The sequence below is a fragment of the Akebia trifoliata genome, chromosome 8 (assembly GCF_017979445.1).
Source record: "Akebia trifoliata isolate Shusen 1 chromosome 8, ASM1797944v1, whole genome shotgun sequence".
NCBI classification, from domain to species: domain Eukaryota; kingdom Viridiplantae; phylum Streptophyta; class Magnoliopsida; order Ranunculales; family Lardizabalaceae; genus Akebia; species Akebia trifoliata.
In genome coordinates, this window is record NC_141382.1 from 11,675,536 (window position 1) to 11,701,719 (window position 26,184).

The 26,184-nt window shown below is 33.1% G+C and overlaps 1 protein-coding gene across 7 annotated transcripts; it reads right to left on the reverse strand.

The window, feature by feature from the left end:
• Positions 1–2,701: 2,701 nt before the first annotated feature.
• LOC147396116 (stromal 70 kDa heat shock-related protein, chloroplastic-like) lies at positions 2,702–24,690 on the reverse strand. Of its 7 annotated transcripts, XM_086450697.1 has the most exons (10): positions 23,901–24,690; positions 21,278–21,388; positions 12,825–12,886; positions 11,171–11,208; positions 10,963–11,065; positions 10,442–10,564; positions 7,009–7,097; positions 6,749–6,909; positions 6,455–6,535; positions 6,216–6,251 (listed from the first exon to the last, which is right to left on the reverse strand). In XM_086450697.1, exons 1-8 carry the CDS (start codon positions 23,950–23,952, stop codon positions 6,900–6,902), a joined length of 588 nt encoding a protein of 195 aa, XP_086306823.1. In that variant the 5' UTR covers positions 23,953–24,690; the 3' UTR covers positions 6,216–6,251; positions 6,455–6,535; positions 6,749–6,899. The 7 variants fall into 7 exon arrangements, with proteins under 7 accessions (XP_086306826.1, XP_086306825.1, XP_086306823.1 ...); XM_086450693.1 differs by having other exon boundaries at positions 6,226–6,251; positions 10,963–11,208; positions 23,901–24,681; XM_086450698.1 differs by lacking the exon at positions 21,278–21,388 and having other exon boundaries at positions 6,225–6,251; positions 10,963–11,208; positions 23,901–24,681.
• Positions 24,691–26,184: the final 1,494 nt, after the last annotated feature.

Genomic DNA, 26,184 nt, shown 5'->3' on the forward strand with positions numbered 1-26,184 from the left:
CATCCTCATCTACTTGATGAGAGACTCCATCCCCTACAAGGATCCTTGGTTCCCCTGTCCGCCATCCTTTGGTTTGTTGTTCCACATATTCACTATGTTTTCTACCATGTTCTAGTAAGTTTCCCACAAACGACACCAATTGTAGATGTCATTTGGTGATAGACCTTGAGATTTGCACTCCCTCTCAAGATTGACCTTTCTTCTGATAATCTCTCCTGTTGGTGGCCCCTACAGCATAACCTCCCTAACACTCAAGTTAGTAAAGAATTTTAAAATAAAAATATGAATTCTCTCTTATCATTTTTTTGCATACTTTTTTTAAGAGATGTCTACCCTTTTTATAGGGGTTTGGATTAGTTCCCTATTTTAAAAAAGCTTCACGAATCATCCTTATCCCCATTGAGATCTTTCCTTGATTTTCTCATTCCTTTTTCGGGTTGACTTCTATTTACAGAAAAGCCATTGGTTTGGTATTTGAATCCCACAAATTAAAGAATCTGAAGTAATCGTTGAAATTGGCGTGGATCCCGACCTTGTAGCTTATGTTATCCATCATCCGACCTTCTATCTTTATCTTAGTTCGGATATTATGTTCTCTTGGTCTTTTGTCCTGTGTCCCTTTTTCGAAAACCACTAAAATTTTCCTCTATAATATCTATTCTATCAAGTTATGATTTCTTAGGACCCACTTTATTTCATTTATTCTTCACCCCTCTAACTTTGCTATAATTCTTCTTTTACTTCTTTAATCCATTTTATTGTTTTTCATCTTTTACCCCTTTAATCTCAAAAAAAAATTTATAATAGTTTTTTGAATTAAACCTCCTATCAAGCTAAAATTTCATGGGACCCACTTTATTTCTTTTATTCTTCACCTCCTCTAATTTTTCTCTTATACCCCTTCCTTATTCTTTGGAAGGTCTATCTTGTGGCTGGTACTGCATGGTTCTACTCTGCAAGAACTCCAATCATTCTCTTGAAACTCATCCTCTTTATGATAAATGATCTGCTTGTTCCGAAATGACTTGGCTCAATAGAGAAATATTGGGTGTCCACTTTATTATTTTTCATCTTTTACCCATTTAATCTCAAATTTTTTAATAATACCCTTCCAACTCTATTTTTTACACTATTACCTTCTTAACCTAAAAGAGAATGCCCCTCTAACTTTATTATATTTTCTCTTTTACCTTTTTAATCCACTTTATTATTTTTCATCTCGTCCCTTTAATTTTAATTATTTTTAATAATACCCCTTCCATCAAGGTATAATTTCTTGTGACCGTTAATTTGTAAATCACTTTTGATGGGGTTAGAAATTTTAGATTGGACTGATTTTTTGGGAGGATGATCTCCTCTCCATAGAGTGACTTACAAAAAATCAGCCTAATTTGAAACTTTTAAGACATATATGACAAATTTTGTGTACCAATGTTGCCCCCTTAAGATTGTTTGTCGAACGTTGCCCTATATATGTAAACTTAACTCGGTCAAGATTTTAATATAAATGAGCAAGTCATTAGAGTGAGAACTTTACGATGACTTGGCCAACTCAATGAGTCATTTGTAGCTGTCCACTTTCATCAGGTTGGATCAAGCTAAAAAAAAAGTCATTTTATTTATTTATTTATGGTTATATGAGTTTTTTGAATGAAATTGTTGTGGTGTTGGATTCATCCATGTAGTTGCAACAACCCTTAGTAAGATTTAAAATATTACTAAGTTAGTAAGGTTAGTCTAATTCTAAGATCAATTCTACTCTCAGCCTTAGCAATGATGGAGTCATCAAACAAAATAAAATTCTAATTTTTTATGTTTGCATTAATTATCTTTTAAGCCAATCAAGTTTTTATGAAGGTTAAAGGTGTCTTATGGAACTTGATCATATTTTAGGATCTGAAAAATTGAAATACACAGAACAGGTTTGAACTTGGAAAGAATTTTAAAACATGATCCTAAAAAAAAAAAAAAAAATGTAATTCAAAAAATTGTCTCTTGCAAGTAACAGACCGTAAATATATATATATATATATATATATATATAATATTATCTTATATATAATATATATATATATATATATATATTTATTAACGCACCTCTCAATTTTGATAAAATTTTGACATACCTACATTTAGCAAGTGATACTATGTCTCCCCTCAATTTCTTATCTCATTTAAGATCCCTTCTTAATAGAGCTTTTAACCTTTTACATAGATGTAAAGATACTTTGAAGATAACATTTTAATTTTTTACTTTTTATAATTTTAGAAAATTAATCAACGTGGTTTAGGATTGAAATTTTATATTGTAAAGGTTATTTTGTAATTTAACCTTTTAATTGAGGTGATTCTAAGAAAATATAATAAAAAGTTACTTTTATAATTAAAAAAAAAAAAAAAAAAAACTAACACAGTTAGATGCTCGTGAGATTGAGGTGGTTATATGGTAGATTCGGATCAGATCCAAGCGGATTGGTATGCTTCATCTTTAACACCAATTTGCAACGTGTTTAAACAATAAGACTTTAACTGTCGCCTCCCCCCTCTCGCAAGAAGCCTTGGTATCACGGCCGTATTCTTTCGAAACGATGTCGTACGGCGCAAGGGGGTCAAATCCATTTGTAAGTCTGTAAAATAATCGTACACTACACACATGTAGTTAGCAAACAAGTAAATGAGGCAACACGAGGTAAAGCCCGACCAACACCCACGTTGTTGAAGTTTTGATGCCTAGCTCCGTGGAAGTCGCGCGTGTCATATTATCATCTATTGCTTGTAACGCATTTATTGCTTTTGTAACGCGTTACCTCGGGTAATCAATATTATATCAATAAAGTTACCTCCGGGCTTTGCCCCGTGTTGCCTCATTTATTTATTTGCTAGCTACGTGTGTGTAGTGTACGATCATTTTACAGGCTTACAAGTGGATTTGACCTCCTTGTGTCACACGACCTCGCTTCGAAAGAATACGACCGTGACACATGGGCGACTGGTGGACCTACATAAAACTACTAAAATACCCCTATTTCTACAATAAATTACGAATTATCTCACAACAACACTATCTAAATAATGAAAATAGAGGGTGTTTTGGATAAAAGAAATTCCAAAATTTCTATGAAAATAAAAGTAAATGATCATACTTACTGTAGAGCAGATCTAGGCAATTGAGTACTCTTTGTTTTGCTTTATATGAAGCTTTATCTTTCATTAAAGGACCTCTTTTGCCCAATTATTTGTCGGAAATAACCAAATTGCCTTTACCTTACGATTCTGTAAAATCCAGTCAAACAAACCAAAAATACACACATTTTTCGTGAGGACATTAGTATTTTCCATCACATTTTTTTCAATACCCTTCCATTTTATTATAATAAGAAAAAAGTATTTAAGTTAAAAAACTAAAATGCCCACAACAGTTATTATATAACCAAACACTATTTCTTTATAATTCAATAGACAAAATTGTAGACAACGTTCTACACAAAGATAAAGTTCTTATATTACTAAAAAGTTTCAGAATGGGCCGATTTTTTGTGAGGATGATCCCCACCATAGAGATCATCCTCACAAAAATCGGCCCATTCTAAAACTTCTAACCTTGTGAAAAGTGGTTACAAACTAACGATAAAAATTGACAATCCACGATTCTTTAACTTATAAATTAGGGTTAGAAATTTCAGAATGGGTCGATTTTTTGTGAGGATGATTTCCTCACTATAGAGATCCTCCTCACAAAAAATCAGGCCATTCCGAAATTTTTATCTCATATAGAACAAAACACTTTATCTAGAACTTTGTCTACGGATCCCAACCCTATATATGTAAGTTTGAGATCCGTGTGCTCATGAAAGTGAACTCATATGTTCACACACAATCTCAACTGTATATATGAGATCCAATGATTGAGATTTATCTTAGAGATTTGTAGTATATTCTCGGGATACATCTTTTATCCCAACCATTGGATCTTATCGAAACATGATTGAGATTGTGTGTGAACATATGATTTCACTTTTCAAAGGTCTACGGATCCGACTCAAAGATTTTGTAAACCGGTCCAAAGATATGAGAGCGTGTGAGATTTAGGAGGGGTAAGAATAGATTTTTTGAGAGTTGAATAGGCTTAGGTAAAGATGATGGAGAGAGTGGTGAGGGTCTGAGTTGCGTGAAGAGAAATATGACTCCCAATCATAGACTCAAACATCCCAAAAAGATGTTCCACTGCCATAGGGTTTGGTGTGCATTTAAAGAGAGAGAGATAGATAGGGTAGTTTTAGGTAGCCATTATTTTATTTTAGTGGGAAGTGTTTTCTACCATAGGATTTGTGCAAATGCATCTAACACTAGTAAATATATGGTGAGGGGTGGTTATAGGGAATTGTGATGAGTTCAGACGGTTGTGTTGGATTTAAAGGGGAATGTTCTCTACCGTTGGACCTTTCCAAATAGACCCAACACCAATAAATATGTTATGTTTTTGGGCTGATATAGATGCGTTATATACAATCACATGTTCGATTTCACTATCAATTTTTGTAAATTGTAGTTCGTCTATGTGAACTTCCGCTGTTGATTTGTTGTTTAGTTTCTGCTACAAGAGAAAGGCACGAGACTGCGGGGATGGATTTAAGGTTTAAAAGGATCAAAGCTATTGATAGGAAAAATGCTTAGACAAAGTGAAATGTAATACACAAGTTAAATCGAGGTCAAATTGACATCTAAATCTTCAAAACTATTGAGTATATTGTTTTTTGTTCATCATTCATTATCACAAATCATCGGAAGAGATGGAAAATTCCATCTAAATCTTTGAAATTATAAATATATGTAGTTCTTGATTCTCATTTGCCATCACAAATCCTTGGAATGGATTGTAATGCTTGTTAAAAAAAATAATATAAAAAAAAGGTGATAAAAGGATATTTTGGGTACTTCAAAACTTTTCTTTTAAGACATTTAGAAAGCAATAGCAATTTGATATCGGGAACCAAAAGCTTCAAATCATCATTAAATAAGAGAGTCAAAATGAATTATTGTCATACCACAACCTTCTTTTTCCGTTCGACCATTCCCCTCACGGCTGTCAATTTCAAACTCCTCCCAGCTCATATCAGCAAAATGGTTTAAATTTCTTCAATTATCAAGAAGCAATACTAATTTGATGTCATGAGTCAAAATGTCTAGGGCAATAGGGGTGTTTTCCAATGTCGAGCTAGCGTCATTATCTGCGAAATCGTTTAAACCACTTGTCCATTAGCAAGCGTCATCATCGGGGAAATCGTTGTTTAAACTACTTGCCCATGAGTCTCTCTTTGAATTGTGTTCTATTACACTCGCCATGGTTTGTTGAAAATTATTAAACCTCCTCTTTTCTTCTTCAGGTCCATAAATCCTTCAATATTCCTCCTTCCATTGTTGAAAGAGCATGGTGGCTCGTTCTTCTGATACAGCCTTATCTGGCCCACGACTGACAAATGGAAAACCCACTAGGACAAACCCCGACTGTGGGTTCCATGTTACTTGTGTGTATCCCAACTCGATCATTGACTATCTGCAACAATAGACCAATATATGTAAGTTTTGCAAGACTACTACCAAACATGACCAATCATTCATGTACAAAGATTTTCAACATTTTTTTCCTGTACTAAAATAACATGTTGATCATTTTTCTCTACAATGGGCTTTATGAATAAATAGGCCAGTGGGTGGTTCCAATCCAAGGTCAAAATACTTATTTTTTTAAAAACAGCTAGGATGGTGGGTTTCAGTAGTTAGGCCTCCAAAATACATTTTTTTAAATCGACAATGCACGAACTAAACCTCTAAAGAATTTTGTTTTCTTTTTGGAAATATACCTTGTTGGGCAAAGCGCAAGCATCAGTGATATTGATGTTCTTCATATTCTGGATGGGTTTCCCAGTCTTTGGCTGTAACAATAAGGGTACCATTGGCATCGATATCAAATTTAATTACCACACCACTTATCTGGAGTCAGACCAATTAAAACAAAAGCTACCGATAGATTTGTTATCCCTTGTGAATTTTTCCTCGCCCTGAAGGACATTTATCTCAATACTTGTCAAATCATCTTCACTTGTAAGGACCAACTCCAACATGGAGAAAGGCAGCTTTGTGATCCTCGGAATAATTTTGGTCATAGTACTATCCGAGGCCTCTAGACCAAGAGATAATGGTGTCATGTCCATGGGAACAATATTGCTGGAATTTCCAACCAGGAGACCAGCCTGATATTTGAATAAATTTAGGAATACAATTAGAATAGTAATTAATGATCCACTACGTAATAAAACTAGATGTAATTGCCACAACAATAATTATGAACCCACTTCTGTCTAATTTAATTAAAAAATTATGGAAGATTTTATCTCAATGGATGAGGACTAAGAACATATGAATGAGAAAAAATAACAGGGATAAAAGAACTAACTGGAAGTGCGGCCTCACGAGCAGCAACTTCAGGAATGACAATGACATTGGGATCTTTTCCAGTCATTTTCTTCACAACTTCCTGAACAATTGGTACATAAGAAGATCCATCAACAGGTATCACCTCATCAAAGCCATTGCAGAAGAACATTGCATCCCTCAAGACATTTTTAATTGGGGTTCTAAACCTACAAAACATAATCCCATATATACAAATGATAAGTCCCAAAGGACTTTCGGATGAACAATAGAATGTCATAGTTACGATAGCAAACTTGAAAAATAGTAGACCCACCACGTCACATTTGTTAGAGCCAAAGATGACAGCTCCATCTTGACTTTCTCAGCTGTCTTAGTGAGACACTGAAGAAATTGTTTATCCTTCCAAATATAGATGTCTCCATCTTTATTGATGTTTGAAGCAAGCCAATCGATGATTCTCTCTTTTAGTTGGAGCTGCTTAAATGTTATTCAGTCACAAGAAGTCAAAACAAAATCACATTAACATTCCAAAAACTGTTGTTTGTAAATAAAATGGAAGCAAATAATTCCAACCTTATCAAACTCATCACCACCACCCAAATTTGCATCTCCAAATGAAGGAAGCACCTTAAAAACTTCATCTCCAACCTCAAGAACAACAACTACAATAAAGAGGCAAGCAAATATTTAAAACAGCAGGAAACAAAAAGTTGATCGCAGCCATCATTTCCATGTTCCAGACGCTCACTCCTTATTCTATGCCTTACCATTTGTAAGGAATAGCCAGTTGGAAAGTTGGCATATCTTTATAATGACCTTCACAACCTCTAAAATACTTTTATCAAGTGTTTAAGACCTTAAATGTAGAGGACTCCCAAATACACCTCTTAAAATCATTACATTCATTAACTTTCTATATTACACAAAAACTAATTCACATTCTCACTAACTAATTTAGTTGGATATCACCGCTTTAAAAAATGAAGATTACACGTGTTTACTGAACTAATTAATTTAATCCTACTTCAAATTTTATAAAAAAAATCCTGCAAGTTTTTCAAGGTTACCTAGCATCATAGTTGCAAAACTTGAAGTATAAGTGAGACTATGCTCATGAGGCGAGGCGTACACCTTGAAGTGATATGACTGCATCCGAATTGACTCTAGGATTTGCAATCTAAAGAACTCTCTAACATCCATTCTTTTAGTCACCCTACTGTACCACTTTAGCACATAAAAAAATTGTAACATTGAGGTCACCACTTATGCATCAAAGAAGGCCCATTAATTGGGTATATCGTCCAATTCCTCCCAAAAATTGATCCTTATAACTATTATTTGTGTATCATAAAAGCCCGTAAAAACCCACGATGATATATAACACATTGCTCTCGATTTTCTAGAGAAAGTGAACCATAAAAAAGGTAAAGAGGAGAGAATTTTCATGGCTGAATCAATGTATGCATATCTGAACGAGTTGACTCAGTTTGATTGACTTAATTCAAATTGTCTGAATCAACTCGGTTTGACCAGTCTGGTTCGGGTTGACCCAATTGGGTCCATACTCAACCCAATTTTGATTTTAGTCCTATGTGTTTAGTCTATTTTAGTTTTAGGTTATTTAGAAATTATTTAAGGGTCTACATAGGATAGTCTTGGATTATAATAGAAACCAATCATCTCGATCGAGCGAGTTCAGTGCTTAACACCTTCTGATTCCCATAATCTGACCTCTTACCCATTGTCTCAATCGTAGACCGATCCAAACTTCATTCGGAGTCACTTTATAGTTCCTAGACCTAAATTAGGTGGCGATTCCAAAAATATCGGGATTAGTGCTCATCTTCGTGAATTTTCTCTCGAGAGCATTTTCAAAACTAATTTTCGGTTGACCATCCACACCTTTTTTAAAAAAATAATGGTGCAACTCCAAATCCACGTGACGGTGATCTTCAAACTAGAAAATCACAAAGTTACAAAAATGATGTGTTGAGACAGTTTATATAGTCTTTATAAATTGTAAATCGAAAGTCTGTTTATCAAAATTGCTATAGGCATTGGAGTGAAGTGGCACACTAAAAGGACAACCGTGTGATTGTGGATTAAAGAACTAGGAGGTGGACATGTCTAAAAATCAGATGATAAAGCTACTTCTTAAGGTAAGCTTATTTATTAAAATTATAAGTGAACCTCTCCCTAAAGGCGCCTCAACTTAAGAAGGACCTTGGCAACAAGTTTGCAAATTTTTTTTAATATAATGAAACAAGAAACACAAAATATATGATGAGGTAGCTGATGAAAGAGGTAAATTCCATTTTTTATTTTCATTAAGGAAGGTATTACATTCTAACGGTGTATACCCCGATGTTACAAAAGTCAGAAAGTATGTCAGAAACATGGTGCAAATGTGACCACAAAGAAGGATGAAGAACTTCTGATCTATACCACCAAGCTGGACGACTCACCTGAAAAGAATAGTACTAAAGATGCAAGGACAAGCAGAAGCAAGAGACATGAAGACTAGTAAATAGAGATGTCACACTCAAAGAAAGCCCAAAAGTATAAAAAAAAAAAAAAAAATCGAAATATAAAAACCTGACCTCGGTTAAAGGTCTGAACTAGGGTCAGTTAGTTGCAAGAAAGAAATGTCACTACCCTGGCCATCCCCGAGGATAGTAGGATCATTATCTGACTGATCTTCACGGTCAAATTGTTCGAAACATCCAAAAAGGTACCATCACGGTACACCATAAAGTATATTTAAAATTCTAGAGGGGTAGTACATCAACACAAAGAATAAAAAGGCAAATTTATCAAAACATGCACCAAATACCGATTAATTACCAAATTGAAAAACTGTAGCAATTATTCTAAAAACTTGTAATTTACTTTTTCGAAAATATTTTTTTACCAAATCGATAAAAACAGTAAAATCATTTTTTTTTATACCGAAAATACCTTTCCTTAATTTTCACTAAAATTACCGAGAAGTCTTCTCTTTCACACTTCAGACTTCTTCTCATTTCTATTTGGATTTTCCATCAAATAAGTTGTAGAGCTTGAAAGAATCAAAGTTCAAGTACACAACCTCTCTCTCTCTCCCCGTTGTGGGATCGTAAGAAACTTGCATCGAAACTATTTAAACCTTACATTGTATATTAGATTGGGTTCAATTAGGATTTTGATTTTTGGAAGATTTAAGATCGATGGAAATTTCATCATTATAAGATTTACACTACGTCATAATGCACCATGACAGTCGTTTTTGAAAAAAACGACTGCTCCTACAGTCAGAAAAGAAGTCGTTTTAAAATGAGTGATTTTTAAACTACGACAGAGTAAAATAGTCAGAAAAAATGGCTGTCTTTGACAGTTGGAAAAAAAACGACTGTCTAAGAATGGATCATTAAAAAATTATTTTTCTGAAATACAAAACCACTACCACTAAAATCTGCCAAAATCCAGATGAAAAACTAATTTCTCACCTTCAAATTATTGAAATCTCATTTGCTTCTATTGTTATTACTACTACTATTATTAATATCACAGATGCATGAAACAGAAAATAAAAAATACATGGAATCTTCAGCATCACCGTCACCTTGCACAGTCCCTCAAACTTCTCCTTCATGGTTTCGATCCCTCTTTGGTCACAGAACCACAACATACTTCCTACCCTTTCAGCAGCAGCATCACCAGCAGCTTTGATGGCCTCTGCAGGTGCATTGGCTACCCTAGCTTCTGCGAAAGAGAGAACCTTATCATGATCTCTCACAACAAGTTTGTCTTCAACTCCATGAACAATTTAAATTACGAGCTCGAAAAAAATTATAAAATAAAAACAGGAATAAATAATATACAGGGATACAACATGAGATATGCAACCAATATAGCGAACTCGCAAATAAAAATTGGTAAAATCAGCGAAGTTACACTAAGATCAAAGACAATGATATGGGCAAGAAAAAGATGATATGTTGAAAGTTCATGGTTAGTTGTCAGGTACCGTATCGAGGGAATCAGCTCCAAGTGCAGCAAACTTAGATTCACCCGTGACTGCAAAATCAGCTGGTAGTGCCAACTGTTTCTTCACCATTTCACATACCTTGTCCACTGTCTCGGATTTGGCCTGCGCAAAGACAATAGTGTGTTACTGTTGCATCAACACAGCGACCACCAGAAATAGGGAGTTCTATAACTATGAAATTTGGAAATGAAGTCCCCTTTAATGATATTTTCTTTGAATATTCAAAAAAACGGCAATCATTTAAACAATAATTTTTTTTTTTTTTTATACATTTATTTCATATAATATTTTGGTGAATACTATATATCAACCAAAATAATCAAATTTCAGGCAGAAAAGCAAGATTTTGACTGAAATATCTCAATAAGCAATCAAATTCGAGCAAGATATTCATTTTTGATAAAAAGAGCTTAAATGTTGATAAAATTTTAAAAACAACCATAATTATAAATTTCTTATGTAAAGGACTTGCATATTGCACATAACACATTATATCTGACCTTGAAACTTTGGACATCGTTGAGAAGTTGGCCACATGTGCTCAGATGCTTGAATAGATTGATATATTCTGAACTTCTAACTATCTCTTCTGAAAGCTCAAACCTGAGAAAGTAGAGAGCTATGAGAACAATGACTCCCGAGGCAGGTGAAATACGCGCACTTGACATATAATCATCAATTGTGGGTATTGACTTGTCTCTTACCCACCCAACTTCTCTCATCATAGAATTGAGCAAACTAAGCCACTGCAGAATAAACACAGTTCATGTTACCCTCTCTAAAATCGAGAAGCTCATTAAAAATATATACGAGTCATATTCAATCTCACTAGTTCAATTAGGTGACTTAGGACACTTCAGCCTTGTTGTACAAATGCTTTGCTTTCGAGCTCGTTAATTGTGTTATAAAGTGCGAGGAATATGATCTCAACTTGTTCAGAGCAATAACTAGTGTCTGAATTGCCATTCCATCTGTAATTCAATGAACTATCCATTAAACTTTCACTTGAAACTCATGCAACATCAACCGTAACAAGAGAAGGGGAACTTACTTCTCAACCAACTTGATAAGGTGTTCTAATTCTTCATGGGAGCCTCCAATATCGAAGAAGTCATCGATCACAGTTGCAAGAACAGAATTTTTTGCCCATGAAAGCATCAGATAGTTCAGGAGAAAAAAGGATGGAAGCAATGGAGAAATAGGCGTAGGTTAGCTTCTGCCTTGCAAACTTTAGTTCATCTAATTTGTTTTCTTTGACCCACCTATGTGAGTGTGAAAACGAAGATTAGATCATGTATCCAGTAAAAAGCTTGAGCATCAGATAGGATTCAGAAAAATTTACAAGGTTCAGTAGTGCCTATGTCCACGGATGAGATGAGAGTGATTCACTAAAAATAATGTATACAGGGTTTTCTTTGAGAACCTACCGCTCGAGATCCTTAAGTTCTTTCTGGTGTATGGTTTCACAAATGTTGAAATTAGTATTAGACTTCAAAATAATGCCAAGAAAGCAACATATGAATTCTAATTCAAAACAATAACACAGAGAGATGAAATACTGAAAACTATTGCTTGAGAAAATAGGAAACAGATAAAATGAAGGACTACACGATAAAATGAAGGACAGAATACATTAAACAATTTTGGAAACCAAAAGCCAATAATAAAAATATTTTATTAGATTCAATAAAATCGAAATACTATTTGTTTGGGTTAAATGGGTTTTTTGGTAAGTTGAGGAGTATTTTTTGTATTGTGTATTCTAAGATAATGCTTAAGTTAGGAACTATCTCCTAAAAGATGATCCCACATCCGAAAAAAGAAATGTCTCTTCTTAAGATTATATAAGATTCTTACATATTTACTTGGGTTATTTATGTGAGAAACTACATTTCCATTTGCCTATGCACTTGGGCGCTTTTAGGCACACTTTGCACTATGCATCATTCCAAGGAGCTTGAGGAGACCTTTTTGTTCTATTATTTGTAATATCAATTGGATGATCAGAGTGGGTGTTGGATTAAATCTATGAAATGGGATATGCATGCATGGATCAAAACACACTTAACCAAACATTCTCTATTTTTTAAATTTTTTTTGGTTCCTAAACAGATTTGAGTTATTTGGGCAATTCCCATTGATGAATTATAGAAAAGAGATTGGGTACTTGTTATGTCTTGGAATGCATTGTTGGAAAACCTTTTGTAATTCAAGGTATAGTACTCAAATTTATTACCCATTTTTGTTCTGTTTTTAGGCGTACAATTTCATATTTAGATTTCAGCTATATATATATGCTTTATTACTACCGATAGAACATCAAACAAAACAATTGACATAAAGAGAAAAGAAAGAAACTCACTTGTATTTTTCTTCCTTCAGCTAACAACAGGGGGTAACCACTGGGCAATCTCTCTACATCCCCTGCGATAAAAGGAAAAATTGTTAACCATTTTTTCCTTCGTGAGAGGGCAAACTATCCAGAGATAAACCAGCCATAGTTCAAAAAAGTTAAATCCATAGTGCAATTTATTAACAAGAGAGCCAATGCATCTGACTTGGAACATGTGACACCCATAACTTTACCATACGATCCCATCTCAGATTTAGAAGCACAACAAACGTCTTGCCATGAATGCATTAGCCTTGGAACAGGCCATGCTTAAGCTACGTAAGAGAGAGCTTTCCTAACTTACATGAGATCTTCGAGATATCTCTACAGTAGCATACCTCCCAGTTCAGATCCAACAGGTCGAGCAGTACATAACCAAATGTTTTTTTCAAAGAGTGTCCCATTCTCACCCTCGTTAACATAATCAAGTTCCTCAAAAAAATGAGCAGCCCATTCATCTACCAGTCCAACACATCTTCAATCTTTTGTTGTGTGAGAACATCTCCAACGCAACACCCTCTGCCTATACCCACAAAAGAGCTTTTTGGGTATGGTGGGTTGCTATTATGGTTATCCATGTTATATGCACTCCAAACCATGCTACCCATAAATTGTTTAATAATTTTTTAGTTTAACTTTGATTTAAATTTTTTTTTGAAATTAACTTATTTTTTACCAAACACTATCAAATTTTTACCCTCTAAAAAGTATGGGTAACAATAGGGGTAGTATTTTTATTTTTTGATATCGAAACTGTGTCTTGTATTCTGTTGGTCCCCACATAGCTGATGATTTTTTTAAGGGATATGAAATGGGTAATTGTGTATTATTTTTTCTTAATGATTTATAAATAGAGGATCTGAATTTTTAAAGAGACGCTCTTGAATTTTTAGAAGGATGTGAAAAGGGCAATCGAGTACTATTTCGTATGGATTTATTAAAGAGAGGACTGTAAAAATTTTGAGAAAATAGTGACTCAAAACACATAGATTATTTATTTAATCTTGCTCGTTAAAGTTGGCATATGTTGCAACCATGACTCAAATCTGCATTCACCTATTGATTACTAACAACTAATCTTTGTAACTTCTTCAACCTTAAGATCTGGTATCGATTAAATTATAAAATCAACCTTAAGATTTTAGATACCAAAACGGAACACTACTAATTTTAATTTTGAAAATAAACAGTGTTTCAAATCTCTTATCTCCAAACTTTTTAGCATCTTTTTGTAAAGCAGTACAAATATCCCCTCTATATGTAGATAGAAATAACTATTTTAATACAATGATGTTACATTTCAAGATTTAGTTTATTTCATAACCCTACGGTCATGTAGGCTATTTTCAATATCGATGGGTGGAGATTTGAAAATCCAAATTTTTTTTGGTTAAAGAATTTGTTAGGATTAAGATCTACAAGTTTGATTATGGATCCACAGTCCTTGACCATGCTTTTCAGGTTTTTAGATCTCCATTGGTGCTAGAAATTTCCTGCAAGGCAGGAAAATATCTTTGAAACACTGTTTATTTTCAAGAATCCTATTCGACAAGGGTCCTAATCCCATTGGACCCAATCCAATTGTAAATGTATCTGATTTGAATCCTAATATTGAGATCCTATAAAATCCTATTCGATGAGGGTCCTATCTGATCCTTATAAGATCAGTCTTATCCAATCCTTATCAATTGGTCCTACAATGACCCAATCAGGTCTTTAGCACTCATCCAAGTCAGAACTAAAAGATTCAATGATGGAGTTGATTTGATGCAAGTAGGTTGGGACCACCTTAGACTGTTTATAGGGTTCAACAGAAAAAACTGGCTAATTATTTATCAATAAGGATAGTTTTTTTTTTTTTTCAAATTTATCTTCCATTTTATTTCATCCCAAATCACTTAAATATGATTCAAAGTTAAAATAAAACCACGGGTGTGACCAATTCAGGAAAAAAAAAAGGTTAGATTAAATGAATATGCACTAGTTGTAATGGATTTGATTCTCTTAGGAATTTTTACAAACAATAGGTGCATATTAATCTAAAGGAAAGACAATATGAGGGAAAACTTTAAAATCAGACAAGAATAATATAAAATGTTGAATGCAAACTTCAAAACATTTGAAACCCTAAATTAATTAAGGAAAATCTTAGATTCAATAAAAAACTTTAACATACCTAAAGATTTGAATACAAACCAAGCAAAGGGAGGGAGATCGAACAAAGCCTTAAAACTTTCGATCAAACGCCGATCGATTATGCCCTAAAACTTGCAAATTGAAACTGATTGCGTCTTCAAAATCACAGATTCTGTAAATGAGAGATCGAGCGAAGATCTTTCGATCAAACTCCGATCAATTTCTTTCCAAAAAAAATATCCGATCGATTTACTTTCTAAAATGAAAAAAATTGATCAATTCTGAGAGAGAGAGAGAGAGAGAGAGAGAGTTGAGTGAGAGAGAAACACTAGATCAAAACTTAGAGAGTTGATTCGAGAAGAGAGATTCAAAAAGAGCGACGGATTTGAGAGAGCGAAAGAGAAGAGCAGTCAAGCGAGAGTGAGTGAGAGTGAGAGTGAGAGTGAGAGAGAGTGAAGAGACAAAGACAAGTAGAGAGTGAGAATGAGAAAAGAGCGTTCGACAATGGCAGAACTAGAGCTTCTATCCGAGGAAATTTGTTCAAATGGCTATCGGCACCCCAACTTTTACTTATTACACTCAAATGATTAAAACGACACTTAAACGATAGCCAAAAACTGTCGCAATTAACGACAACCTTTAGCAGTCGTTTTTAGTGCAATTCTACCGTCGCAATAAGCGCAATATGACGTAGTGTTAATGACCAATTTTCTGGATTGATTTGTATTTGTTAGGGTTTGATGTTTGGATAAATCCAACCATGGAAGGATTTCTTGGTTCTCTAAAGTTGTATTAGATTTTTTAATGTTTAAAGAAATACAATGATATTTTTTCATTATTTAGTTTATTGAAATTAAATTGCTAAAATTTAGTAGAATTTTGGATGATATATTTTTCTCATGAGTTAGAACTACAATGCTACAATTTACCGTTCTAGTAAATTTCTCTTGATATTATTAGATTGTCATGGCAAATAGAACACTATTAATCTCTACTTTACATTATGATATCGTCATGTTAATAACGATAACTTTATGTAAAATAAACATTTATCCTCGTGCAAGACATGCATTTTACCAACCCAATAAAGATCATTAAGTTGACTCAATAAAACATCATATCAAACTCTTACTAGATTGGATTTTTATCCACTCTTAACATTAGGATCCAAACCCAATCCAATTACACTATTGGATTGGGCTTGCTTTAGGTCAAACCCAATTTTCTATGCACAGTCTATATAAGCATCACATTAAACAAAATATATAATATAATTTCTCTTGATTTACATTTCAAATGTCTAAGATTTAGAAGAATGCAAAACCTATTGAATTAGATTTTGAATATAGCCAAAGCCATTGATAGCCCTAGCATACATATTAGATAGAGTCTAACTAGCCATACAAAGTACAGCATACATACCTCCATTTCTGACATGGAGGTGCGCACAAAATATAAAATATAATTTCTCTTGATTTACATTTCAGATGTTTGAGATTTAGAAGAATGCAAAACCTATTGAATTAGTTTTTGAATATAGCCAAAGCCATTGATAGCCTTAGCATACATATCAGATAGAGTCTAACTAGCCATACAAAGTAAAGTATACATACCTCCATTTCTGACATGGAGGTGCGCACATAACCATAGATGTCATTTCCTCGTGATACGACTAAAAGTAGCTCATTATAAAATAAGAACTCAAAAGAGGCTGAAACTCTCCAAGTCCCGATATTCTCATAGAGACCTCCATTTTTGACATGGAGGTGCGCACATAACTGTAGATGTCGTTTCCTCGCGATACGACTAAATGAAGCTCATTATAAAATAAGAACTCAAAATAGGCAGAAACTCTCCAGGTCCTGAATTTCTACAATTCGTTCAATCTCTTCAATCGACAACTTGATTCTCCATAAATACACAAAATACTACATAATTGAGTATCAAAATCTGCATGTATCACGATAAAATTGAGAATTGAAATTGTTTTGGGGATTTTAATGGTTTTCTAATTCTTTATTAGGGCTTTCAGATACATGAACTAATTTTGAATATGGAAAAAAGATTTGTTTGATTTAAAAATGCTCACAATGACATACAAAAGTTTCTTTTAAAACATATACTAATCTGCATTAATTTTAGTTGTTAGTTCCTTGTGTAATAATTTTATGTTTTTATACTAAAACATGAACTATATATTAATGTAACAGGAAACTTACTTGTGAGCAGAAGATTTTAAGGAGAAGACAACTACAACTAGATAGGTTGTTGGACGAGCTGCTAAGTCTGAACATTCTCTTTCCCTCTCTCTAACAAGGACATTTTTTTGGCAGAGCAAGGACACCCCTAAATCTGTATAAAGAATCTTAATTTTTTTTGTTAAGCAAAAGATTCATTAAAACAAGCGAGGACGGCTGACCATCCAAGCAAAAACCAATACAAATGATCCTACTCAATTGCAATATTACAAACCCTATCCCAATTGCCAACAAAGTCTTGAAAAAAAACCCTTATAAACTCTATGAACACCTTGGACTAAAAACAAACAAGACTCAAAATGTCCAAAATCATTTCCTTACGATCATTTCATTTTTCAACAATGGTGCGGCTATTACGTTATTTCCAAATTTCCCAACATACAATGAACAGTGTGATGCTGCACAACAACCTCTACATCAAGCTTTTCAAGCTATTGGTCAAGATGAAGACTTTTGCCAATAATCATTTTCACTAATTTGGGTTAGAGAGGTGTCTAATCGGAGATATATTAGAATTCAAAACTAGACCAAATTCAAAACCTTATATATAAGTAGTCGCTTTATATATACTCAATAATAATGTAGATCAGAAACTAACAAGGAATAATACTAAATAGAAATACTATTAGAATTAGATTATAAAAATAAGTAACTAAAATTAAGAAATACAAACAGATCCTGTTGAAATTAAGAAATAAAAATAAATCCTAATAGAATCAGGCAATTTTTAAAACTCTCTAAGTGGATAGAAACGGATGACAAAACTCATATTTTATTGACACTATTTCACATAAAAATTTTGAATTTCTTGCGATCTTCATATAACCGATCTCCCACCAATTGATACTTTAGAAATTTTTAATTGTCCAATATTCTTTACCATGGTTAGTGGTACCGTAGCCAACTATCAAAACGTTATAGTTGATATTCCTTATGCAATTAATGGATGGCGTTTCTAAATAAATTCCCTAAAAAACAATCATACTAAGAGATTAGGTTTTTTTTTTTGTGATATAACAATATTAAAAATTATTTAACAAAAAAAAAAAGATAAATGATTTTTTTTTTTGCATAATTAGACTTACTCCTTTGTATTTTTAAAAATTTTACGACTAACAACTGCCACAACCACTAGTTGGTTATAAAATGCTTGCAAAAATCTATTATCATGGGGTGGTGGAAACAGAAGGACTAAATTGTTATTAACTACACAACAAATTGCATCAAATCTCTCATTTCCTTTATAATTGTATAGTTCTACATCTTTGTAACTATCAATAAAGACCCGCTTTCCTTCCCAAGTAATAAAAACAATTCACAAATTTAAAAGCATTATTATCAAACCTTATTACAAAAATCTGTGATTGGTTGAGTAATAAAATTAATCTAAAAATTACCTATCAGAAATTACATGTTCGTATGGGCCTAAAGACCTGTTTGATGTCTAGGAGAAATCAATTTTTATTCAACCTATCCTAGATTTTTTTATAGGTATTTAGGTTCATAAACATATAATTTCTTATTGGTAATTTTTAGATTAATTCTGACTCAACCTATCCTAGATTTTTTTAACAAGGCTTTGATAATAATACTTGTAAACTTGTGTATCATTTTATTGTTTATAAGGAAAAGCAAGTCTTCATTAACGGATATAAGGATGTGTAACTATACAATGATAAGGGAAAGAAAAGACTTAATGCAATTTGTAATGTAGTTAATAACAGTTCAGTCCTTTATTTCCACTATGCTATGATAATAAACTTCTGCAAGCAGATTATAACCAACCAGTGGTTATAATAATTGCTAGTTCTAAAGATTTTCAAAAATACACAGGAGTAAACCTAATTACGCACAAAAAAAAAAATTTTTTTTTTTTTTGCTAAATAATTTTTAATCTTGTCATATCACAAAAAAATAATAATAATAATAATCCCATTGTATGATTATTTTTCAGGAAATTTATCGATGAACACCATCCATTGATTGTATAAGAAATATCAACCATAGCATTTTGATAGTGGGCTACGTACCATTGAGCATGATGAAGACTATTAGATAATCAAAAATTCCTGGGGTATTAATTGGGGGGAGAACGGTTACATGAAGATGGCAAGAAATTCAAAATTCCTATATGGAACAGCGTCAATAAAATATGAGCCTTGTTATCCGATTATATCTACTTAAGAGTCTTAAAATTTTTCTGATTCTATTAGGATTTGTTTTTATTTCCTAATTTCAACAGGATTTGTTTATATTTCCTAATTCTAGTGACTTATTTTTTATTTTATAATTCTAGTAGATTTCTATTTTAGTATTATTACTTGTTAGTTTCTAATCTACAATATTATTTAGTATATATAAAGGGACAACTTATATATAAGCTATTGAATTTGGCCTAATTTTAAATTCTAACATATCTCCGATTAGACACCTCTTTGATCTAATACTATCCAATATCAACCTCAATTTACAAATATGAGAACAAATCCAAGTCCAATCTAAGTTGACGAGGACATCAAATCATCACCCTCTAAATATTACCATAGGAGAAGTAAATCGCAAGCTTCATTGTGAATTGGTATTAGACACCTCTTTGATCTAATACTATCCAATATCAACCTCAACTTACAAATATGAGAACAAATCCAAGTCCAATCTAAGTTGACGAGGACATCAGATCATCACCCTCTAAATATTACCATAGGAGAAGTAAATCGCAAGCTTCATTGTGAATTGGTAATAGTTACGGAGAAGACTTAAAGACCCCATGTGCAAAATCTTTTGAAGAGTCTACATTAGAGGGTGCATATGGGTTGCATTTGGATCGAAGACTTATTGGTTGAATTAAAATGACCAACACGTGACCATAATGTTAGAATACTTATGATTTATTTCATTTTCTATTTTTGACTTTATTTTAGATTTTTTTTTTAATGTCTTGGACTTATTTTTATGTTTTATTGGCCTATGGTCAGAGTATAAATGTTTGGGGGTAGTTTCATAACTTTAGGTTATTTTTTATTTAACTTTCTAAGATTTGAAATTTTAACAGAGAGAGTTACGAAAATTAGATAATTTTTGTAATTTATCTTTTACTTAAGGATAGTTTAGGCATTTTCTCTTTAGGGTTTTGTTTTTTACTATTAAGGACATCTTTATGTTATTTTATAGAGGCTTTTGAATACAATTTATAGAATATCTGATTTTCCTATCTTAAATGTATTTTCTGCTTGGTTTGCAAATATAGTTTAATTTTCTTCTTCTTTTCATCTTATTTTCATAGTTTTTTGTGAAATTTCTCTTACTAGACCCTAGGTGACCAATATTTTGTTTTAGAGGTTCTACACATACTAGGACTTACCAAAACCCTATCAAAATTACCATGTTGCCGCCCAGCCCAAACCAATCCAAAAATCCTTGTCTAATCGACCTAAATCAACCACAAAATCATCCCTATTTGCTGCCTAATAATTTACAGCAAGCTTAGACCATTCTAAATTCTTATTTTTATTAATCTAACTTTATTCTAACCTTAGATCTAACCTTAGAAACCTTAATTCTGTAGATCTTCTTAAACATTGTTAGACTAATACCTTAGACTAGTTGGAAGCTCTACCTTCCATAAGATCCCTCAATTTAATATTTTAGATTCAGACCGGTGGGACTAAAAACATTGTCTAGAATTATTTATTAGTTATTTACTAAACTTTTCTTATTTCTTTGTGGTAGAATCCGGTAGCTTATAATATTCCTTGTCCTTGATATTTTTTACCGTAATCTCAGAACCATCATTTTAATTAGTTCATAGTCCAGCATCATAAGTCATATCATCCAAATAGATTTTAAAAAACTTTATTTTAACTGCGGTTTGTAGGTCAAAAAGGAGTCTCATGTCTAGTCAAACATGTTTTTTATAGGTTCAGGCTCAATCAAATTTTCCTTAACTTTTGTCTGTAAAAGAAACTAATGTGAAGAAAAATCTACTACTACCAACAAGTATTAACTATTGTGTGCAAGACCATAAAGAACCTGGAGATATTATATCAACAAATGTCGGAGGTCTGAGCAGCCATATATTGATCAGAAAAGTCAACAAGAAACTCCTATTACTACTTGTTCTTGCTCTACCCGAAGCAATACCTACAAAAAGTAGGTTAGCAAGACTGATATTAGTCCATAACAAGTTGTTAAAAGAAATCAAACCTACTCAAACAATCAGTATAAAGAATTGAGAGCAAAAATTGAGACATGAAGCATGGAATGTTCTAGTTCCTGCGTACAACAAAAACATGTTGGACATGTGAGACAGTTGAACTGACTCAATAGATTCTTCATTTAAATAAACCGGCCATAAACAATCTATGATACATACAAATGAGTCAAAACATATGAAATAGGAAAACTTCATCATGAGATTAAAATTTGACATAATCACATAACCACATAAGGAAATGAATTTAAAATATATATTTTAAAATTTGTCGAAATATTTAACAAACTAACAATATGTTGGATTAAGATTTTTTTTTTTTTTAATTGAAAATTATTCAACCAAAAATCCTCACAGATTTGACAACCCATTTGGGAGAGGGCAGAGAGACAATTGGTTCTACCTAAATAACTGAATAGAGGCTTCATAACCAAGAAATACTCAAAATTTAATAGTGTTATGGATTTTGCACATCGAAATCAAAATATGTTAAAACAGTAATAAATATTTTTTTATGATCATAATTATTGAAGGAAGATAAAGGTTATTAAGCTTCTCTTTTTATTTATTTATTTTCTTTTTTGGTAAGTTAAAAAATTATCAAGCTAGAAGCCGAAAACTAAGAAAAAGAATAAAGAACCGATGTGATTGGCCAACCAACAACTAAAGGCATAGCCTCGAGGAGCAACGCGTAAGACTCACAAAGTTGCAAGCATATACTGTTTATATATCTATAATACAGAACAATAATAAAAAAAATTAGGGTAATTAACAATACATTTCCAAATATCAAGTTTCAAATTCACATAACAAAATTACAAGTTCTAATTATTTTATAATTCAACAAGAAAGATATATTTCATAATAATTGAAAGTTTCTACAACTAAACTATTGTTTTATACTTGTTAAAAATGCAATTAAATAATAGTTTGTTCTTTATAACTTTCTTTGCACAATACTAAACACTAAACACTACAAGACTTGATTTATTAATCAAATCATTACACCAATTTCCTTCACGTATTTCTAAATGCTACAAGTGTGTTACACAGCAGCAATAATTTCTTGTTCTTTTTTTGATAAGTTGAAATTTTATTAAAAAGAGAAAATGTTGTTGAGATGAACCCTAAATTTATCAAAAGCAAGGAAAAAAAGAAAAAAGAAACACTAGTTCGCCTTCAAATTACAAATAAAATCCCAACCAACAACAAAATCCTCAAAAATGATCCCCTAGAAAGCTTTCCCCCTAAAAAATAGCAAGTCCAAAATAAGGAGAATGATCTGTTGAAGATGAGATGTTTTCCCCTCAAAGGTGCACTTAATCCTTTCCTTTCACAACCCCCAACAAATTGCAAATGGAAGAAGGTTCCAAAGGGGTTTTTGAAGCCTTGGAGGAGAAACCCCAAAGAAGCCAAGAACCAAACAACTCGACAATAGAACCAAGGAAGCACTCAAGTGCTCCAAAAAGACCAACGAAGTGACTCCACACTTCACAATCAAGATCTCAATGCTTAAGAAGATTATCAGCCAACTCCTCATTCCTCATGCACATCAAAAAACAATTAGGAGTATGGAATCCTCTCAAAATCAATTAGTAAATGGTTTGATAATGGAGAGGGGAACTTGACTCCCCAGATAAAAGAAGCCGGGAACAAGGGAGCTCATGGAAGGCAAATCTTCCCAAAAAAAAAAAAAACGACACAAATGGAATTTCAGAATCAAAACTTTCTTAAAATTAGGGGTTAGATGGATCACTATTATCATTCGAGGAGGAAAAAAAATGTTCTTTTGAAGCCAAAGTAATGCATTTTTATCCGCGTTCCAAAAAAAAATTTAAAAATTGAAAGACTGCATTTTTATTTTTATTTAAAAAAAAAAAAAAGCTTTCTTAAAATAAAAGAATAATAGCCATCATCGTTCCATTAATATATGTAATTTTGAAAGCTGCTTCACACATTATAGCAAATAGATAGATCCGAAGGAATCAAGAAAAAAAAAATCCAAAATCAGGATAAAGATCTGGTTTTTTTGTTTCACAGCACAGCATATCATACCTATATTTTTTTGATAAGAACAGCATATCATACCTATATTAACACAGGAAAATTTCGACAGGCATCTATGCATTAGAAGAAGAAATTAATGGTCCAAACTTAAATGAAATTCCGAGATTCGAATTTTTTCTAATCAAGATGCAAACTTGCACAAGAAACTCAACCTATGACCCAAAAAATATAGAATGTTGGGTAAAAGATCGGATTTTTTGTTTAATATAACTAGATATCACATCTTCTAAAACAGAAAACAACTGATCTCCAAACAGGGGATAAGAAATTCAAGGAAAATATGAAGAGAACTTTTTTAATCCCTGAGCTTATCGGTTGGAACGATCTACGAAAATTTTAAATGTGTAAAGGGCTTTACAGATCAGACCTTCTCACCTTTCGAGTAGAACTTCTGTACCTCGCCAAGCCAAAAAAACATACTTTGCATCTCTCGTTCTCCTCTACTACATTAGGCTTTGGCTGCAACATAAGAATTCACCAAAGTCTGCAACCACCTATTCGTGGCTTTAATCTCAGAAAGCTCGGGAAAGGGGGCATTTCCCTTTATTTATGAATTAACTGCTTCTGCCTCTTGAACCTCTACCCTTTCCTATGCTTTTGCTGAGAAATCAACCGGATCCACTGAGTCAAAGGATCAAAAGGATCAACAGACGCTTCATCGACTGAATAAACTACTGAAACTAGTGGTGGTGCTTCAACTGGATCTACTCTACTGCTGAACCAGGGTCTAAACCAAGGAGGGCTGCTTAGTCAACTGTTGCTGCTGGGTCTACAGGATCAATGGCATAATCACTCGGATCAACTTCTTCATCGACGGGATCAATTGCTTAATCTGGACCAGGAACTGCTCCTGAGTATGGATTTATAGAGCTTTGGGAACATCTCTCTCGTCTCCCTTATCACCTCGACGTTTTCCGCGTGGCGAGTTTTATTGGTTGAGAGTTCCATTTGACCAGACCAGAGCAGACCAGTCCAGTCCTGTCCAGACCAGAGTCCAGAGGTTACAATTCCTCGTGACTGATTTTACTGGACAGTAATGCCCTTCACAGTTTTGTTGTTGAGTGTGCTACTTACGTAATTATCTGAAAAAGCTGAGGCATTTAAACAAATTCGCAGCAGGAATCATGCTCATTGGCCATTGCGTCTGCACTTTCTCAACGGAGAAAGGATATCTTTTGCTTTTTTTTGAAGAAAGGATATCTTTTGCTTTTTTTCGTTATTAAAGTGGTTCTTTATTGTCCTTTTAAACTGACACGCGGCAGGCGAACAGGCCTTCAGGACTGCCTGTGGGACAGGATCGTAGTGTCCTAGGGAGATAAGATTTTGCCTCGTTTCAATTTTAAAAAAATATTTAAAAGGCGTTGGAGCATCAGATAAACTACCCAATTTTTCTCTTTACGAATGTAAAACCCCATGTTTTTTATTACGTTTTTACCCTTTCTAATACGACAAATGGAAACCTTGTAAATGTCCCTAGTACGTACGGATGCAACTTGGCTCGGGTTGATTTGATTTAGAGTAAAATTAGAATCGAGCCAATCAAGATCGATTTCATTATATGAGAATTAGAATCGAATCGATTTGATCTAAAATCGAACCAATCCAAATCGATCTTAATTCAATTTGATTTGATTCGATTCCATAGGTTGGAAAAAAAATAAATAAATAAAATTCTCTCAAAATTTTATCAATAAAATTAGGTAAACACATGAATTATAAAAAATTAAAAATCAAAATATATATATATATGAGATCACATAAAAATTAGATTAATTTCAACAAAAAAAAATTGGATTTCTAAAAATTATGGAAAAAATTAATTTTTCTCTAAAATCTATCCCAAAACAAAATGGGTTTAACTAACCTGCAACCGCACGTCGAGAGAGAGAGAGAAGATCTGCCGGCCATCGGAGTTCGCATGCCCGCAATCCCACGCCGAGAAAGAGAGATAGCAATAGCAGCCATCGCCCGTAGTTGCTCCCCCCACAAGGAGAGAGAGAGAAAGAGAACAACCCGCAGCAACTCCTCCGATGGCAGAGAGAGAGAGAGAAGAGGGAAAAATGAAAGAATGAAAATTAGCTTAGGATTTAAAATATATATATATATATATAGGGTCCGGTTCAAGGGCCATCATATGAGAAAACATATGTAAAAACTTTCGTTTTTAATAAAATTTTAAAATATTGGTTAGAAATTTTGGATTGAGCTGATTTTTTGTGAGGATGATCTCTATGATGGGAAGATCATCCAAAAAAAAAAATCAGCCCAATCTGAAACTTCTAACCCCATTAAAAGTGATTTAGAATGTGGACCGTCGATTTTTTACCAATTTTTATCACTAATTTGTAAATCACTTTTGATGGATTTAGAAGTTTCTGATTGAGCTGATTTTTTGTGAGGATGATCTTTTCATCATAGTGACCATCCTTGCAAAAAACCAGCTCAATTCAAAACCTCTAACTCTTATTTTGAAAAACGAAAGTTTTTTCATATGTTTTCTCATATGGCCCTTGAACCGCCCCGATATATATATATATATAAATAATTGTTGGTTCGATTTTCGATTCAGTTCGATTTTTTATTAAGTCTGAACCGTGAACCGAATCGAATCCATCGGTTCTTCATTTTTAAAATTCGAAACCGAACCATTATTAATCTA

What these genes read in the sequence shown, in the direction of transcription:
- LOC147396116 (XM_086450693.1), bottom strand. Translation starts at nt 23,952, where the DNA reads ATGCAAAGTATGTTTTTTTGGCTTGGCGAGGTACAGAAGTTCTACTCG. An exon ending in CTGAAGGAAGAAAAATACAA is followed by an intron (nt 11,209 to 12,824) that starts GTGAGTTTCTTT and finishes TTTATTCTGCAG; the next exon opens with TGGCTTAGTTTGCTCAATTC. An exon ending in ACGATGTCCAAAGTTTCAAG is followed by an intron (nt 10,565 to 10,962) that starts GTCAGATATAAT and finishes GTCTTTGCGCAG; the next exon opens with GCCAAATCCGAGACAGTGGA.